The sequence below is a fragment of the Mobula birostris genome, chromosome 7 (genome assembly GCF_030028105.1).
Source record: "Mobula birostris isolate sMobBir1 chromosome 7, sMobBir1.hap1, whole genome shotgun sequence".
Classification (NCBI taxonomy): domain Eukaryota; kingdom Metazoa; phylum Chordata; class Chondrichthyes; order Myliobatiformes; family Myliobatidae; genus Mobula; species Mobula birostris.
The window spans coordinates 26181455-26199509 of NC_092376.1; the positions used below are offsets into that span (position 1 = coordinate 26181455).

The window sequence follows — 18055 nt, forward strand, 5'->3', positions numbered from 1 at the left end:
TAAATTGGAAGGAACAGCTGGCAAGGATGTCAGCAGAACAGCAATGGTATGTGTTTTTGGGAAAAATGAGGAAGGTGCAGGACATGTGTATCCCAAAAGTGAAGAGGTACTCAAAATAGTAAAATAGTACAGCTGTGGCTGACGAGGGAAGTCAAAGCTATTGTAAATGCAACAGAAAGGGCAAACAACAAAGCAAAAATTAGTGGGAAGATAGAGGATTGGCAAGTTTTTAATAACCTACAGAGAGCAACTAAAATCTCATTAGAAAGGAAAAGATGAAACATGAAAGCAAACTAGCAAATAATATCAAAGTGGATAGTAAAAGTTTTATCAAGTATGTTAAAAATAACAGAGGAATGAGAGTGGACATAGGACCGCTAGAAAATGAGGCAGGAGAAATAATGGGAGACAAGGAGACAGCTGCTGAACTAAATGAGTATTTTGAGTCAATCTTCACTGTGGAAGGCACTAGCAGTATGCCTGATGTTGTAGTGCGTGAAGCAAGAGAAGTGGGTGCAGTTACTATTACAAGAGAGAAGGTGCTCCAAAAGCTGAAAGACCTAAAGGTACATAAGTCACCCAGACCAGATGAACTGCACCCTAAGGTTCTGAAAGAAGTAGCATTAGAGATTATGGTGGCATTAGAAATGAGCTTTCAAAAATCATTGGTCTCTAGCATAGTGCCAGAGGACTAGAAAATTGCACACATTACTCCACTCTTTAAGAAAGGAGGAAGGCAGCAGAAAGGAAATTATAGACCAGTTAGCCTGTTCTCAATGATTGGGAAGATGTTGGAGTCAATCGTTAAGGAAGAGGTGATGGGAGTACTCGGTATAAAGTCAGCATGGCTTTCTTCAGGGAAAATCCTGCCTGACAAACCTGTTGGAATTTTATGAGGAGACTACAGATAGGATAGATAAAGGGGATGCAGTAAATATTGTATATTTGGACTTTCAGGAGGCTTTTGACAAGGTGCCACAGATGAGGCTGCTTACCAAGTTAAGAGCCCATGGTATTACAGGAAAGTTACTAAGATAGTTGGAGTATTGGCTGATTCGTAGGAAGCAGTGAGTAGGAATAAAAGGATCCTTTTCTGGTTGGCTGCCAGTGACTGCAGAGGTCAGGTGTTGGGAACACTTCTTTTTATGCTGTATATAAATGATTTAGATGATGGAATAGAGGGCTTTGTTGCCAAGTTTTCGGATGATATGAAGATTGGTTGAGGGGCAGGTAGTGTTGAGGAAACAGGTAGGATGCAAAGGGACTTAGACAGATTAGAAGAATGGGCAAGAAAGTGGCAAATGAAATACAATGTTGAAAAATGCATGGTTATGCACTTTGGTAGTAAAAATAAACATGCAGACTATTTTCTAAACAGGGAGGGAAATCCAAAAATCTGAGATGCATAGGGACTTGGGAATCTTTGTGCAGAACATCCTGAAGGTTAACTTGCAGGCTGAGTCAGTGGTGAAGAAGGCAAATGCCATGTTTAGCATTCATTTCAAGAGGTCTAGAATACTAGAGCAAGGATGTGATACTGAGGCTTTATAAGGCACTGGTGAGGCCTCACCTTGTGTATTGTGAACAGTGTTGGGCCCCCCCATCTTAGAAAAGATGTGCTGGCATTGGAGAGGGTCCAGAGGAGGTTCACAAAGATGATTCCAGGAATGAAAGGGTTATCATACGGAGAATGTTTAATGGCTTTGGGGTCTGTACTCACTGGAATTCAGAAGGATGAGGGGGGCTTTCATTGAAACCTTTCGAATGTTGAAAGGTCTAGACAGAGTAGATGTGGAAAGGTTGTTTCCCATGTTGGGAGAGTCTAAGACAAGAGGGCACAGCTTCAGGATAGAAAGGCACCCTTTCAAACAGATGTGGAGAAATTTCTTTAGCCAAGGGTTGGTGAATTTGTGGAAGTTATTGCCAGATGCAGTGGTGGAGGCCTGGTCATTGGGTGTATTTAAGGCAGAGATTGATAGGTTCTTGATTGGACATGGCATCAAAGGTTATGGGGAGAAGGCCAGGAACTGGGGTTGAGGAGGAGAAAGGATCAGCCGTAATGGAATGGTGGAGCTGCCTTGATGGGCCAGATGGCCTAATTCTGCTCCTATGTCTTAGAGTCTTATAGAAAAATACAGTGAAATGCGTCGTTTGTATCCAATCAAATCGGTGAACATTGTGCTGTGGGGGGTAGCCTACAAGTGTTGCCAAGGTCTTGTGCCAATTTAGCATGCCCTCCATTTACTAACCCTAACCTGCACTTCTTTGGGAGGTGGGAGGAAACTGAAGCACCCAAAGGAAACGCACATGGCCATGTGAAGGACATACAAACTCCTTACAGGCTGTGATGGGAATCAAACCCCGATCGGTGATCGTTGGCGCTGTAGCGCGATTGCACTAACTGCTCTGCCACTGTGCCAACCATGGGTTCAGATTCCAGAGGGACAGTAACATGAGCAGCCATCAGCTGTGTGAAAAGTGACAACTTCAAGGGTGGCTTTTCAGAATTTTTTTTTGGGGGGGTGGGTGGGTGGGTTCTACAAGGATCCAACCTGGGAACTTCACTTCATTACTGAATAAAAATCAGCAGTAAAAATGAAATTGTCAAAATATCTTGAACAAAGAGGAATAGATGTGAAATCTGTATTGCAATGTTACAAGTATTTTCTTCCTTTTTGATAGCTTCTGTTCATGATTTAATTAGATTTAAACTAAATTTGCATACCAGAATTCACAGATTATTTAAAAATGGATCCCATTTAAGGTCAGACTAAATGTCATGTGTATTTTATACTAATCTAGCAGTATATGTCAAGCATAACAAACAACACTGCTTAAATTGCACTGGACAAACTACACTAAGTGCAGGGGCCCCACTTTCATTGATTGCTTGGTATAATCCAGTCCATATTATATCCGACACCTGCTGTACTTTCAAACAACTCACTGTTCAAAAGAATTTGGAAATTTTTTTTGACTGATCGGCACATTTCGATTGGACCCATTCCTCTGTGGCATGATTAATGTTTTGAAATTTATTCTACAGGATGAACAGGGGCGGGGACAGCAGGGGGTGAAGGGGGAGAGTGAGAGTGGGGGAAGAGCGAGAAAGAGTGACATTCATTATATTCAAGTCATTTTTCATTTTTATCTCTTTTATTGCTATGTGTGATGGGCGGCAGTGTTAGCTGTGAGGAGAATGCTAAGAGGATGCAGGGTGACTTGGATAGGTTGGGTGAGTGGGCAAATTCATGGCAGATGCAATTTAATGTGGATAAATGTGAAGTTATCCACTTTGGTGGCAAAAATAGGAAAACAGATTATTATCTGAATGGTGGCCGATTAGGAAAAGGGGAGGTGCAACGAGACCTGGGTGTCATTATACACCAGTCATTGAAAGTGGGCATGCAGGTACAGCAGGCGGTGAAAAAGGCGAATAGTATGCTGGCACTTATAGCGAGAGGATTCGAGTACAGGAGCAGGGAGGTACTACTGCAGTTGTACAAGGCCTTGGTGAGACCACACCTGGAGTATTGAGTGCAGTTTTGGTCCCCTAATCTGAGGAAAGACATCCTTGCCATAGAGGGAGTACAAAGAAGGTTCACCAGATTGATTCCTGGAATGGTAGGACTTTCATATGAAGAAAGACTGGATGAACTAGGCTTGTACTCGTTGGAATTTAGAAGATTGAGGGGGGATCTGATTGAAATGTATAAAATCCTAAAGGGATTGGACAGGCTAGATGCAGGAAGATTGTTCCCGATGTTGGGGAAGTCCAGAACGAGGGATCACAGTTTGAGGATAAGGGGGAAGCCTTTTAGGACCGAGATTAGGAAAAACTTCTTCACACAGAGAGTGGTGAATCTGTGGAGTTCTCTGCCACAGGAAACAGTTGAGGCCAGTTCATTGGCTATATTTAAGAGGGAGTTAGATATGGCCCTTGTGGCTATGGGGATCAGGGGGTATGGAGGGAAGGCTGGTGCAGGGTTCTGAGTTGGATGATCAGCCATGATCATAATAAATGGCGGTGCAGGCTCGAAGGGCCGAATGGCCTACTCCTGCACCTATTTTCTATGTTTCTATGTTTCACAGGACAATATAGCTTAGCTTTATTTATAGCCACAGTGAAACAAAAGAGGGCACAGACAGGCAGCTAGCACAGCTTCAGAAACCCAGTTCAATCCCACCCTCTGGTACCTTCCACAGAGAGGGCATGTTCTCCTCACGACCACATGGACTCCCGCCACATTCTCTCCTCCCTTGTTCCAAAGACGCGAGATGATGCAAAGTCTTGAGCGCTATTGTCAATTGTTCATTTCCTTCCATAGATGCTTCCTGACCTGCTCAATTCCTCCAGCACTCTTGCGTGCTGCTCCAGGTCTCCAACAGCTCTAGCCCCTTGGGGCTCCGAGCAGCCAGGTTAATTGGCCGTTATAAATTGATGCCTGTGTGATGGGAATGTGGAGCAAATTGGTTCGAAGGAAATTCAGTGGAGAATAGCGCTACTCCATGAACAGGCATCCTCCAAGAGGACTACTACCTTGTCATGGTTTGGAGGCTTGTATGCCTCAATGATCTGGACAGCTGTGTTGGCTGGAGTCAGGGCCTTGTACTTTGATGCTTGGTAGGGTCACCCATGTCAAACAGGTCAAAGGGTAGAGGCCAGACTAAGACTGGCCCACCCATCCTCCAGGTTCGGGGGTTCAGCACCGGGCTAACAACCCTGAGTGGTAAAACAAAATTGTTATGGAAACAACAATGAAGAATCCTACATCTGAGTGTGACGGTATTCCCTGAGTCTCCACCTGGGACTTTCGTGACTGACTGTAGTGAAAACTGAGGGGAAGCTACTCGCATGATGAAGGAAGCCCTCAGCACCACCAAGACCAAAACTGATTTTGATGGCTAAGGACAGAGATAGAGGAACTTCATGGCTGCCTAAGATGCCAGTGGCGTAATGGGAAGCAAGAGTAAGGTGAGCAGGCTAACACTCCATTGGTCAGAAACAACCTCCTTGTATGCTGTAAGAAAATGTGGAAGTATCTTGCTTGCAGGGCTTACAGTAGCTGTGGTTTGCTTTCATCCCTGAAGTTTCTTAGTGCATTAGAACTGATCCGGAATTTTGAACACTGTGAGGAAGCCTCTACAGACACAACACAGTTCGAGTAGATCAAGACTAAGGCAATTATGTACCCTGCTTTTCTCTCCATACTGGTACTAGCATATAAACTGCAGGAGGATATTACATTTGAACTGTTAAGGATAATCTTGATTAAAATACACAGTGAACATATATCACATTCTCTATTTACTAGCCTCTAAGAGGTGAAAAGTCACTGCATGACAGAAGTTAAAAATGGTACTCACGGTCAACTTCTGAATCTTGCCCGCCAATGATGAATGCAATCCAACGTGCTGGAAAAGAGATGGCCTGAATCGAATCCTGATGTTAGACTTCTGCCGCTCACAGTGTTTCTAAAAACACAAGAAAATAAATGGTTATTAGAATCTGAACTAATGCTCCAAGCAGTGTTAAGCAGTTGAGATTAAAAGCAGGCAAAATTAAATATCACTGGAGAACTGTATTGCTCCTTTTCCTATTACACAGTTTCAATTTTTAATTGTATTTGGCTAAAACAATTTGACCATTTCATTTGAAACTCGTGCATAAAAATGAACAAAGAATGACTTGCGTCATCGTCTGCAATAAAAGGCATTAGTACCACAAGGGAATTTATTAGAGAAGAAGAAAGATATGTAATCAGTGGGCAGAGAAGATATGGATTAAACTTGGTTGGAAGAAACAAAACAAGGCATGAATTAAGAGTTGTTTTTTTTATTGATTGCAAGTAAGCAACATCATCTCATTGGGATCAGAGCTGCATAATGCATATAAACTTGCCTTTATATAGCACCTTTCAAAATGTCCAAAGGCACTTTAATGTACTTTCTAAAGTGTTATTACTGCTATAATGTAGGAAAAAATGACATTTAATTTGCACCCAGCAAGGTCTTATCAACAACAACATGATAATGATCACATATTCTGGTTATTTAAACAAAATACTGATCAAGTGAGAAGTATTGGCCAAGCATCTGGGAACACTTCCCTGATCTTCAAAAAAAAAAGTGCCATCATTCTTTCATCATTCACCCAGAACAGGGCTTAGTTTATTAGGGAATTACTGACAGCGCAACATTGCTAGGGCATTCCCCTGGATTGTCAGCTTGGATATATGGATATATACGTTCACACCTCATGAGTAAAAAAGGTCAAGTCCATCATTACGGACCCCTATGACCCAGGATAGGGGTCATTGCTACCATCAAGGAGAAGGTACAGGAGCCTGAAGACACACAATCAACGTCTCAGGAACAATTTCTTCACCTCCACCATCAGATTTCTGAATGGACAATAAATCCATGAACACTATCTCATTATTTTTTCTCATCTCTTTTTGCACTACATATTTAATTTAATTCTTAATAAATATTTATTGTAATTTATACTTTATAACTGTAAATTGCATTGTACTGCTGCCCCAAAATAACAAATTTCATGACATATGCCAGTGATATTGAACCTAATTCTGATTAGGACTTGAATATTGAAATAAGACACAAGAGATTCTTCAGATTCTGGAAATCATAAGCAACACCCTCAAAATTATGGAGGAACTGAGGAAAGTCTCAGCCCGAATTGACAACCTTTTATTCCCCTCCATAGAGGCTGCCTGGCCTGCTGAGTTCCTCCAGGATTTTGTGGAAGTACAGTAATATTTAAATTGAACCTGCAAGAATTGTTTCAGACAGCTGCCATTATGTTCTTGATTAAATGCAAAGGCAGTTGAGTAGATAAGTTATTTGGAGTTTGGAGACCTGGACTGTTCCTCAGATGGCCATATTACTATAAGACATTAGGAGCAGAATTTTATCATTCAGCCTATAAAGTCTACTCTACAATTTGCTCATGGCTGATTTATTATCACTCTCAAACCCATTCACCTCTTCATCATACTTTATTAAACAGTAAAATATTTGCAGTGGACTGGAAGTACAGAAATACAAGAGGTTTTTCAGATGTTGGAAATCCAGAGCAAAATACACACTAAATGCTGGAGGAACTCAGTGGGTCAGGCAGCATCTATGCAGGGGAGTAAACAGTCAGTGTTTCATTGCCAGTCCTGATGATGGGTCTTGGCCCAAATCACCAACTGTTCATTTCCCTCCATAGATGCTGTGCCTGACTTGCTGAGTTCCACCAGCATTTTGTGTGTTTTGAACTTTGCACTTTCTGGTATAGTCTGAACTTGCTATCTGTAGCAATGATTAAAAGGATGAAGAGCTGGGTTAACCCTGTTACACTCTAAAATTGGGTGTACTGGTATAGGTAATATCGTAGATTCAAAGGCAAAATAATTTTGACAAGGGTGAAATAGGCAAACATAGGGAAGGAACGGAATCCAATGTCTTTGCAAGGGCTGAGAGTAAAGAGAACAGGGAAGGTTCTGGAAAGCTACGCTGGAAAGTGAGAGGAGTATGAGAAACAGTGAGAACAAGTTCAAAGTTCAAAGAAAATTTATTATCAAAGTACATATATTGTATACTTTCAGATTTATTTGCTTGCAGGCATTTACAGGGACAAAGGAAATATAATTTATGAAAATTTAAACAAACACTCTCAACCAATGTGTAAAAGAAGGCAAGCTACAAATAAAAACAGTACTGAGAAAATGAGTTGTTGAGAATTCTTGAAGGTGAGTCTATTGGTCATAGAATTAGTTCAGAGTACCTTCAAACATGGAGCTCAGCGGGCCAGTAATCAAAGTTCAAAAAGTTTAAGGTAAACTTATTATTGAAGTACATATATGCCAGCATGTACAACCTTGAAATTAATTTTCTTGCAGGCATTCACAGTAGAACAAAGAAATACAACAGAATCAATGAAAAACTACACAGAAATAAAGACTGACAAACCACCAAAATGCGAAAGACAAACTGTGCAAAATATGAAATAAATAACCCCGAGAATGCGAATTGTAGAGTCCTTGCAAATGAGTCTACAGGTTGTAGAATCAGTTCAGATTTGAGGTGAGTGAAGTTCCTCAGCGATTCAGGAACAGCTTCTTCCCCTCTGCCATCCAATTCCTGAATGGACTTTGAAGCTTTGGACACTACCTCACCTTTTTTTAAACATACAGTATTTCTGTTTTTTTGCACATTTTTAAATAATCTATTCAATATACATAAAGAATTTACTTCTTTATTTATTATGTTTTATTTATTAATTTTCTCTCTCTCTCTCTCTCTCTCTCTCTGCTGTATTATGTATTGCATTGAACTGCTGCTGCTAAGTTAACAAATTTCACGTCACATGCCGGTGATAATAAACCTGATTCTGATTACACCTGCTGGTTCGGGAGCCTGACGACTGTAGGGTTATAACTGCTCCTGATCCTGGTGGCTTGGCAGACCAGGCTTCTGTACCTCCATCCTGATGGCAGTTGTGAGAGGAGGGCATGGGTTATTGGATCTGTTGGAACTTTCGCCCAAAGACTTTGTCAAAGGTCGATGCTATTGAGATCTTCAGAGAGGTGAGAAAAAGGGATGGAAAGATGTCGGGAGGGAATTCCAGAATCTGGACACAGCTACCACCAGAATGATTAGAAAAACAGAATGATTAATAGAATGGAATTCAAAGACAGTAGTGATTTCAGTATTTTGTAAGAGAGAAAGGACACGGGAGAAGTGTTAGGGCAAGGGGAAATGGGAGAAAAGAGAATACAAAATATCCCTGGGAATACAAAAAAGAAATACAAGCCAAGGAAGAATTTATTCTGATAACCAAATAAAGAAATGTAACATAAAAGTGAAATGCCAACTTTTCCTCAGGTGAAATATGTCACATTAGCAAACTTTATATTGTAAGATTAGAACTTGCAAACCTCCAATTTTCCATATCCCAATACCTGTAGACTATATTTTTAAGAAACCAATTTTACTTAACCTGAGAATGTAAGCTAGCTAAATATCCAATAATACAATGGTAAACATCATAACTAAGAGATTACTGATTAACCACCAATACATTAACTGAGCAAACATAATTTAAAAGCTTGATGTACACATGAAGACAACCCTCCTTTCCAGTGCTGTGAATACTGCAAGTTTGCAGTAAACATATCTACCACAAAGACCTTGAACAACCTATTTCAACGACCTACAGCACAATCAAAGGACAGGGCTTCTCCAGGTTATAGCAGGGTTCCATTCCTGTAACTGGAGCAGTCTGCAAGTTGGAAATGCAGCTGTGGACTGAGTTCCCACATGCTGGAAGGTGCCTCCATCTCCACAGCAACCAACAAATCCATCCCAACAGTGTCCCAAACACTCATTCCTATGTACGAGCTGTACCTAAGCCAGGTGGTCGTAAACCAGGGAGGACCTATAGAAAGAATATTTTGTTAATTACGTGTACAATAATGTCCACCAGATGAGGAAATATGCCTTCCTTATTCACTCTGGTCTATAGATGATGAGCCTGAAGCACTTTTTTATCGTTACTTAAGGTTTGGCAAAATATATTGCCACGAGCACTAACATCCACTTCCTGTGAACAAAACTATGTTATTGCTTTGCACTGCTGTAACTATATGTCATAATTATGTGGTTCTGTCAGTGTTAATCTTTGGTCTGTCTTGTTTTCTGTGATATCACTCCAGAGAAACATTGTATCATTTCTTAATGCATGTATGCATTTCTAAATGACAATAAAAGAGGACTGAGTGTTCTCATAATCTAAAAAAAATAAATAAACACTGTAATTTAAAAAGGTGGCATAAATTAGGTACCTGCTGCTGGTGATGGATTTGATTATTTTGGATACAAAGAAAGAAATACACACACTTTTGCAAGAAGCATTGGGTACTCTCATATGCCAATAAAATAATTTTATGGCACTGGTATTAAAAGTCGTCATCATTCCTGCATATGTATACGGCTAGGCGGCTGGTGCAATAAATAAAACTTACATCAATTCTATTGTGCAGTCAAAAAATTTGAAATTGATTTCACATCATAAATTTTAATGCAGCATTAAATAACAAAACCCATACATGTATAATCAACTCTAATGACCCTTCGTGCTATTTTCAATGGGTTTTACATTCATCTCTGAGAGTAAATGCTGCCATGTTGTCCTCCACTCTCAAGGGCAAACCAACAGATTTCAGAGGAGGTTAGACAGGTTAAGGAGGCGTATGACATGCTTGCCTTTGTTAATCGAGGCATGGAGTGCAAAAGGAAGGAAGTTGTATTGCGGCTTTGTAAGACTCTAGTTAGGCTGTATCTAGAGCATTGCACACAGTTCTGGTTTCCCTGATATAGAAAGAATACTGAGGCTTTGGAGAGGGTGCAAAAAAGTTGACCAGGATGTTGCCTGGATTAGAAGGCATGTGCTACACTGAGAAGTTAGACAAACTTGAGTTGTTTTCTCCGGAGCAGCAGAGGCTGCGGGGGAGCTGTGATAAAGGTTTATAAAATTATGAAAGCATAGACAGAGTAGGCAACCATTACCTTTTCTCCCCAGGGTTGAAATATCTAATACCAGAGGGCATGCATTTAAGGTGGGGGTGGGGGGGGGTAACATCAAAGGAGACGCAAAGGGCAAATTTTCTTTTTTTAAAAAAAAAGCACAGAGTGGTGGGTGCCTGGAATGGACTGCACAGTGGCAGATACATTTGGGACTTTTGAGTGACATTGAGATACGCACATGAATGTCAGGAAAATTGAAGAATATGGACATTGTGTAGGCAGAAGAGATTAGTTTAGGTATCCATTTGATTATGAATTTAATTCATTCAGCAGACTATTGTGGGCTGAAGGGCCTGTTCCTGGGTTATACTGTACTCTGTTCCACTCACCAGCTCGACAACCCACAGATCTGAGGGAAGCAATCACAGGAAGGCATTGGTTTATAATGAATGCCCAGTTTTTAAACCACCGACTTGCATTTGAATGCCTGTAAAGGACAACTTGAAGATTAATAAGGAAAGAGAAAAAAGCTAGAAATATAAAAGGGTAGTAAGGGTTTCTATAAATATGCAAAAAACACTCCAATTAGCACAGATTATATTGGTTCAAAAGAGAGTCGGGGAACTACTAATGGAAAACTAAGATACAGCAGGTGAGTACTTTGCATTAGTCTTGTCTCTAGAGAATACAAGGAATGGCTCAGAGTTACTGTAAAAGGTGATTTGGAAGGGAGAGAGGAATTCAGGATAATTACAAATAACCAGAGCAGCTGTTTTGAGCAAATTGTTGGAGCTGGTCTTTGTTTTTCATTTTTTATTACTGAGGTACATTGAAAAACTTGTCTTGAATGCCATCCATACAGATCAATCCATTACGCTGCGGCAAAACAAGAACAGTGCAAAATGAGGTGGTACAGTATAGATGAAGTACAGTACAGGTGGACAGTAAAATGCAAAGCCACAGGGTAGATTGAGGTCTAGAGTCCATCTCATCATACAAGGAGACAGTTTAACAGTGGGATAGAAGCTGTCCCTGAGGCTGGTGGTTTGTGATTTCAGGCTTTTATACCTTCCCCCCCCAAATGGGTAGAGGAAGAGGAGGGAACGTCCGGGCTGTGTGGGGTCTTTGATTAAGCTGGCTGCTTTACCAAGGCAGCAATAAGTGGTACACAGACCATGGGGGGGTGGGGTGGGGGGGGAGAGGTTGGTTCCTGTAACGTACTGAGCTGTGTCCACAACTCTCTGCAGTTTCTTACGGTCACTAGCAGGGCAGTTGCCATACCAAGGATCTGTTTAGGCAAAAATTGGTCAGAGTCAAAGGGGCATGCTACGTTTCTTTAGCTACCTGAAGTTGTAGAAGTGCCGGTGAGTTTTCTTGGCCGTGGTATCAGTCTGGTTGGACCAGGACAGGTTCACTTGGAACTTGATGCTCTCAACCCTCTCAACCTCGGCACTATTGATGTAAATGGAAGCAGGTACACTGCTCCGCTTTCTGAAGTCAGTGACCAGCTCTTTTGCTTTGTCGACATCAAGAGAAAGATTGTTGTATGACACCACGTCACTAGGCTGTTTACCTCCTTACTGCACTCCGACTCATTGTAATTTGAGATTCAGCCCACTGTAGTGCTGTCATCTGCAAACTAAAGGATGAAGTTGGAGCAGGATTAGCCCATGCAGCCATGTCTGTACACGGAATAGAGTAGGAAGTCCAGGATGCAGCCTTGAAGGGCGCTAGTGTTGAGAATAATTGTGGTGGAGGTGTTGTTGCCCATCTTTACTGATTCCAGTCTGTTGGTCAGGAAGTTAAGTATCCAGTTGCAAGGAGAGGTGTTGAGTCCCAAATTTAGGAGTTTAGAGACGGGTTTGCTTGGAATTATAGCATTGAAGGTGGAGCTGCAGTCAACAAACACTAGTCTAATATAGTGTTTAATTAGTGTCTAATATAGGTGAATTTACTGTTCAGTTACTCCAGAGATGAGTGTAGGCCAGGGTCATGGCATCTGACGTGGTCGTGTTTCTGTAGGTGAATCGCAGTGGGGCAAGTTTACCTGGCAGGCCGGAGTTAATATGTGCCCTGAACAGCCTCTTAAAGCACATCATGATGGCGGATGCAACAGACAGAAAATGCTGGAGGAACTCAGCAGGTCAGGCAGCATCTATGGAAAAGAGCACAGTCAATGTTTTGGGCTGAGACCCAGTACTGGTCTCAGCCCAAAACGTCGACAGTACTCTTTTCCATAGATGCTGCCTGATCTTCTGAGTTCCTCCAGAATTTTGTGTGCTGCTTGGATTTCCAGCATCTGCAGACTTCCTCTTGTTTGTGATGATGGATGTCGGAGCCACTGGATGGTAGTCATTAAGGCACAGTACCTTGTTTATATTTATTAGGTTCTGGGGATGGGCGAGTTCTGGGCTGGGCATCCTGCTCACTTATGTAAGGCGAAGCATCTCCCATAGCCTCTCCGTTCCTGGTGCAGTGATCGCCGCAGGACCCTGTTTGGCTTGCCATTCAGGAGATCTCTTGCACATGCCCTCTTCTACACTACTGTGCCCACAACAATGCCTTCACGTGGGGTCCCTGCTCTTACTGAGTGTTCTACGTCACGGAGCAACAGAGTGCCTAGTGGCATAACTGGGCAGGCGGGGTTCATCAGTTTTGGCTGGCAGCCAGCCTAGGAGAAGGACAGCTCTGATTCCAAACCCAGGAAGATAGGACTCATTAGCCTTGCCAGACAGTCTGTCTAGGAGAAGGAAAACTCTGATACTCCACCTACAGCCTTATGGTCGCTGCAGCTCACTGTGCCATTGTGGAATGTCCTCCTGCCTAAAGAGTGAATCGGTTCATGCGCACTGATCCTCAACATGCAGCACAAGTGGGAAGAAAAGTCCCTACAGTGACTGAGACTTTTTTTTCCCCTCCTGATCTTCACAAGCGAAGAACCAGCCACCATCATCATCATCACTGGGATGATAGTGTTCTTTTTAAAACAGGTGGGAACCTCAGACTGAAGGTGATATGCACCGGATCTAAGGACACAGGCAGGGACACCATCCGGGTCAAATGATTTCCGTAGGATCACTCTCAAGAAGACAGATCTTGCTTCCGCGATAGTGAATATGGATTCAACTGCATTGGAATCTGATGGGGAGGATGGTAATATTCCATTCCCCCTCTTTTCAAAACGTTCACAGAAAGCATTAAGCTCATCAAGAAGGCATGCAGTGTTGTTGGCAATGCTGTCTGACTTCTGTTTATAGCCTGTTATAGCTTGTAAATCCTGCCACAACTGATGGCTGGTCTGGAACTCTAGTTTGGACAGGGATAATCTCTTGGCATCCCCAGCTGCTTCACAGAGGATGCATCTTGATTGCTTGTAAAGGGCAGTGTCACTTGATTTGAATACAACAGTCCTAGACTTCAGTAGGGAATGGATCTCCCAGTTGATCCACGGTTTCTGGTTTGGGAACACCTGGATTGTCCTTTTTTGTACACAGTCCTCAACACACTTGCTAATAAAATCTATGAGGACGGTGACATACTCATCCAAGTCTTTGAACGTGGACCAGTCTACTGACTCAAAGCAGTCATGTAGAAGCTCATCTGCTTCCTCAGACCACCACTGAATCAGAATCAGAATCAGGTTTATTATCACCGGCATGTGACGAGAAATGTGTTAACTTAGCAGCAGCAGTTCAATGCAATACATAATCGCAGAGAGAGAAAAAACAATAATCATAAATAAAATAAAACATAATAATAAACAATTAAATCAATTACGTATATTGAATAGATTATTAAAAAATGTGCAAAAACAGAAATACTGTATATTAAAAGTGAAATAGTGTCCAAAGCTTCAAAGTCCATTCAGGAATCGGATGGCAGAGGGGAAGAAGCTGTTCCTGAATCGCTGAGTGTGCGCCTTCAGGCTTCTGTATCTCCTACCTGGTGGTAACAATAGACAATAGGTACAGGAGTAGGCCATTCGGCCCTTCGAGCCAGCACCGCCATTCACTGTGATCATGGCCGATCATCCACAATCAGTATCTAGTTCCTGCCTTATCCCTATAACCTTTGATTCTACTATCTTTAAGTGCTCTATCCATCTCTTTCTTGAAAGCATCCAGAGACTTGGCCGCCACTGCCTTCTGGGGCAGAGCATTCCACATATCCACCACTCCCTGGGTGAAAAAGTTTTTCCTCAACTCCGTACCAAATGGCCTACCCCTTATTCTTAAACTGTGGCCTCTGGTTCTGGACTCACCCATCAGCTGGAACATGCTTCCTGCCTCCAGCGTGTCCAATCCCTTAATAATCTTATATGTTTCAATCAGGTCCCCTCTCATCCTTCTAAATTCCAGAGTATACAAGCCCAGTCGCTCCAATCTTTCAACATTGAGAACAGTGAGAAAAGGGCATGCCCTGGGTGCTGGAAATCTTTAATTATGGACCCTGCCTTTCTGAGACACCGCTCCCTAAAGATGTCCTGGGTACTTTGTAGGCTTGTGCCCAAGATGGAGTTGACTAGATTTACAGCTGCAGCTTCTTTTGGTCCTGTGCAGTAGCCCCTCCAAACCAGGTAGCGATGCAGCTTGTCAGAATGCTCTCCACAGTACAACTATGCAAGTTTTTGAGTGTATTTGTTGACATGCCAAATCGCTTCAAACTCCTAATGAAGTATGGCTACGGCTTTCTGCACTGGGTCCTCCCACTTCAGCCTCAGTTCGTCTGCAGGGAGAAGGAGCAGAGCCTGGTGATCTGATCTACTGAAGTGTAGATGGGGTGGCTCAGTAGGTGGTTTTCATGGACTGCGGGCTAATAAGACTTCATCCTGAGTCTTAAACAAAGCTGGTGAGATGATGCACTAGTTGCAATTTTCTGAAATTTTCCAGTGAGAACCAGCCAGAGTCAAAAAGTATGAAGTGTAAGGCATAGCAGCCATGAATACAAATGGGAACTAGTCTTCGGTCTCGGATAAGGATGGTAGCATGAGTGAACACCACTCAATACAGCAATCCCTCAATACAGTGGTAGGCAGCTGTTTTGAGTGCATAGATTTCTAGCAGGTGTGTCTGAATGTTTAGAGATGTTCTTGTCGCTTTAGATGTGCTCCCATTATAAGTATAATATTCTACAGAACCCAAGTGTGCAAGTAAGTGAAGTAATTGTAACCACTGAAAATGTATTTCATCACCAGCTGTAACTGTTGTGCTCAGTGAATATAAACCTTGACATTTTGAGTTTGGAGGGATCCTTCCTCAAGATTCTTCCATCAGATCCCATCTAGATATCTGTTTGTAATGCTGAATTAAGACCAGTTACATCTACATTCCTGGTCTCTGTGTGGCCCATTCAAAGTCACAACAATAATCAGCCAAAGCCAATGTAGCTTCAAAAGTCTTTGACCAGTTTATTGGGGTATTTTGAAGTAATATGTGCTGTTGATAAAGTGAACCTGGTGGAATACTGCATTTTCCAGAACTACTTTCTACTACTTTCCCGAAGGTATTGATAAGGTGACAACCACAAGATATAGGAGGCAGAGTTAGGGCATTTGGCCCATCAAGCCTATTCCACAATTGAATGTTATTGAATGTAGTGTTACAGTTACAAAGTACAGTGGAAGTTGACAGATAAGGTGTAAGGGTCATGATGAGGTACACAGAGGTCAAAAGTTCATTAACATACAAGAGTCTTATAACAATGGGAGAAGGTGTCCTGGAGCCTGGCGGTGCATGTTTTCAAGTTGATAATTGCTTCAAGCATTCATTGTGTGGATATAGTACTTCCTCATGACCACCATTAACTACCTTCAGATGAGAAGGCGGCAGACTGGAGTTTAAAAATTACCTTCCTGCAAATTCCTTTTAATTAAAATAATCAATGTCCAGATACCACGGTCTTAGACCGTTTTGCATTTATATTTCACTGGGGGCAATACTGGACTGTACAGAGAGGTTTTAAAGTCATAATTGTACTCCATAGATACAGGATCTTCAATCCAATGAGTTCATATTAACCATGAAGCACAAATCTCCACTAATCCCAAAGTGTTGTTGTGGTTGAGTGCCGTTGAGCCATTGTCGACTCATGGATAGTGTAGTTGTCCATAGAGTTTTTGTGACAAGATACAGAAGGAGATTTCTTCCACACAGATACTGCTGCCGCCCAGGTTGGGAGCTGGCCGGATTCGAACTCAGGACCTCCGCCTTGAAGTCCAATGCTGATACCACTACACCACCAGCCAGCCCAATACCACTGCATTCTCCCCATATTACCATCAGCTTCCTCCAGATTCAACCACTTACCTATAGCAGGGGGAGTTTATAGTGGTCAATTAATCTACCAACCTGCACATCTTTGGGGCATGGAGGAAACCAGAGCACCCAGGGGAAATCTACATGACATCAATGGGAATGCATAATCTCCACACAGAGAACAACAGAGGTCAGAATCGAACTGGCATCACCAGAGCGGTGATGTAGTAGCCCCACTAGTTGTTACCGTGCACTGCTCAATGACATCTTATACAGCTTTGAACACAAGTTTGACCTTCTGAGGGAGCTTAGGTCTTGGTCACCCGATACAATGCAGCAGTGACATAAATAAATGTGTCCCACAGTGATAAAAGACACATCATAGGGAGCCTTAACTCCTACTCAGACTCTGCCAGTTCATTCATCACTCACCTGCTAGCTAGTTCTACATTAGCTCTGAAAAGCTTCAACCTTTTATCCAATTCATTCACGGTCTCATCCCCTCCCTACCTCAGTAACAGGTCAAGGTCAAAGTACATTTATTATTAAAGTTGTATACTTTATTCAACCTTGAGATTCTCCTTCTTACAGGCAGCTGCAAAACAAAGAAACCCAACAAAACTCATAAAAACAAAAGACGATCAAACACCCAAAGTGCAGAGAGAGGAAAAAAAAGGGGAAAAAATAATGCTAACAATAAAAGCAAGCAAATAGCATTCAGAAATAAAGTGCACAAAAGTGAGATCATACTGTGATAGTTGCAGGTCACAGCCAGAGTTTGGTGCAGAAACGAGTTTACCTTGTGCAGTAACGAGTTGAAGTTCAGCGCGGAGACGAGTAAGCCTTGCGGAGCAGTGATTGGAACCAGCCTGTATCTTGCCTCTGGCTCCGGCCAGTTACAATGTTGTACTTCATTTCTGGTCTACTCTGTAACACCATTCAGCCCTACAATCTGGCTACAATATTGTACTTCAGTTCTGGCCTGGTTTGCATCCCTAATATTTTTGCCTCACTACCTGTGACCATGTTCTTAGCTGCCTGAAAGAAATCGGGATCCAGGGAAAAGAAAAGGTTATTTAAATGGGAAATGTGGAAATTTACTTCCCAATCCTAGTTTATAACCTTGCTTTTAGAACACCCAGGTCAGGGAAAAGCAGCAAGGGAATTCACTCTGTTATTATTAAGCAGCATTTGGCCCCCCTCAATCGCATGGACCAGTGCTCTGGGCTCCCACTGATTGACAGATGACACTAAAGTGTCAGATGCAA

General features: G+C 42.2%; 1 protein-coding gene across 1 annotated transcript in view; it reads right to left on the reverse strand.

Moving 5' to 3' along the window:
- Window positions 1-18055, reverse strand: part of mgat4a (alpha-1,3-mannosyl-glycoprotein 4-beta-N-acetylglucosaminyltransferase A) — a 284363-nt gene that overhangs the window by 44290 nt on the left and 222018 nt on the right. Inside the window, exon 10 of the mRNA XM_072262765.1 lies at window positions 5368-5475. Coding sequence (XP_072118866.1) covers window positions 5368-5475 — 108 coding nt within the window. The remainder of the gene's footprint in view (window positions 1-5367; window positions 5476-18055) is intronic.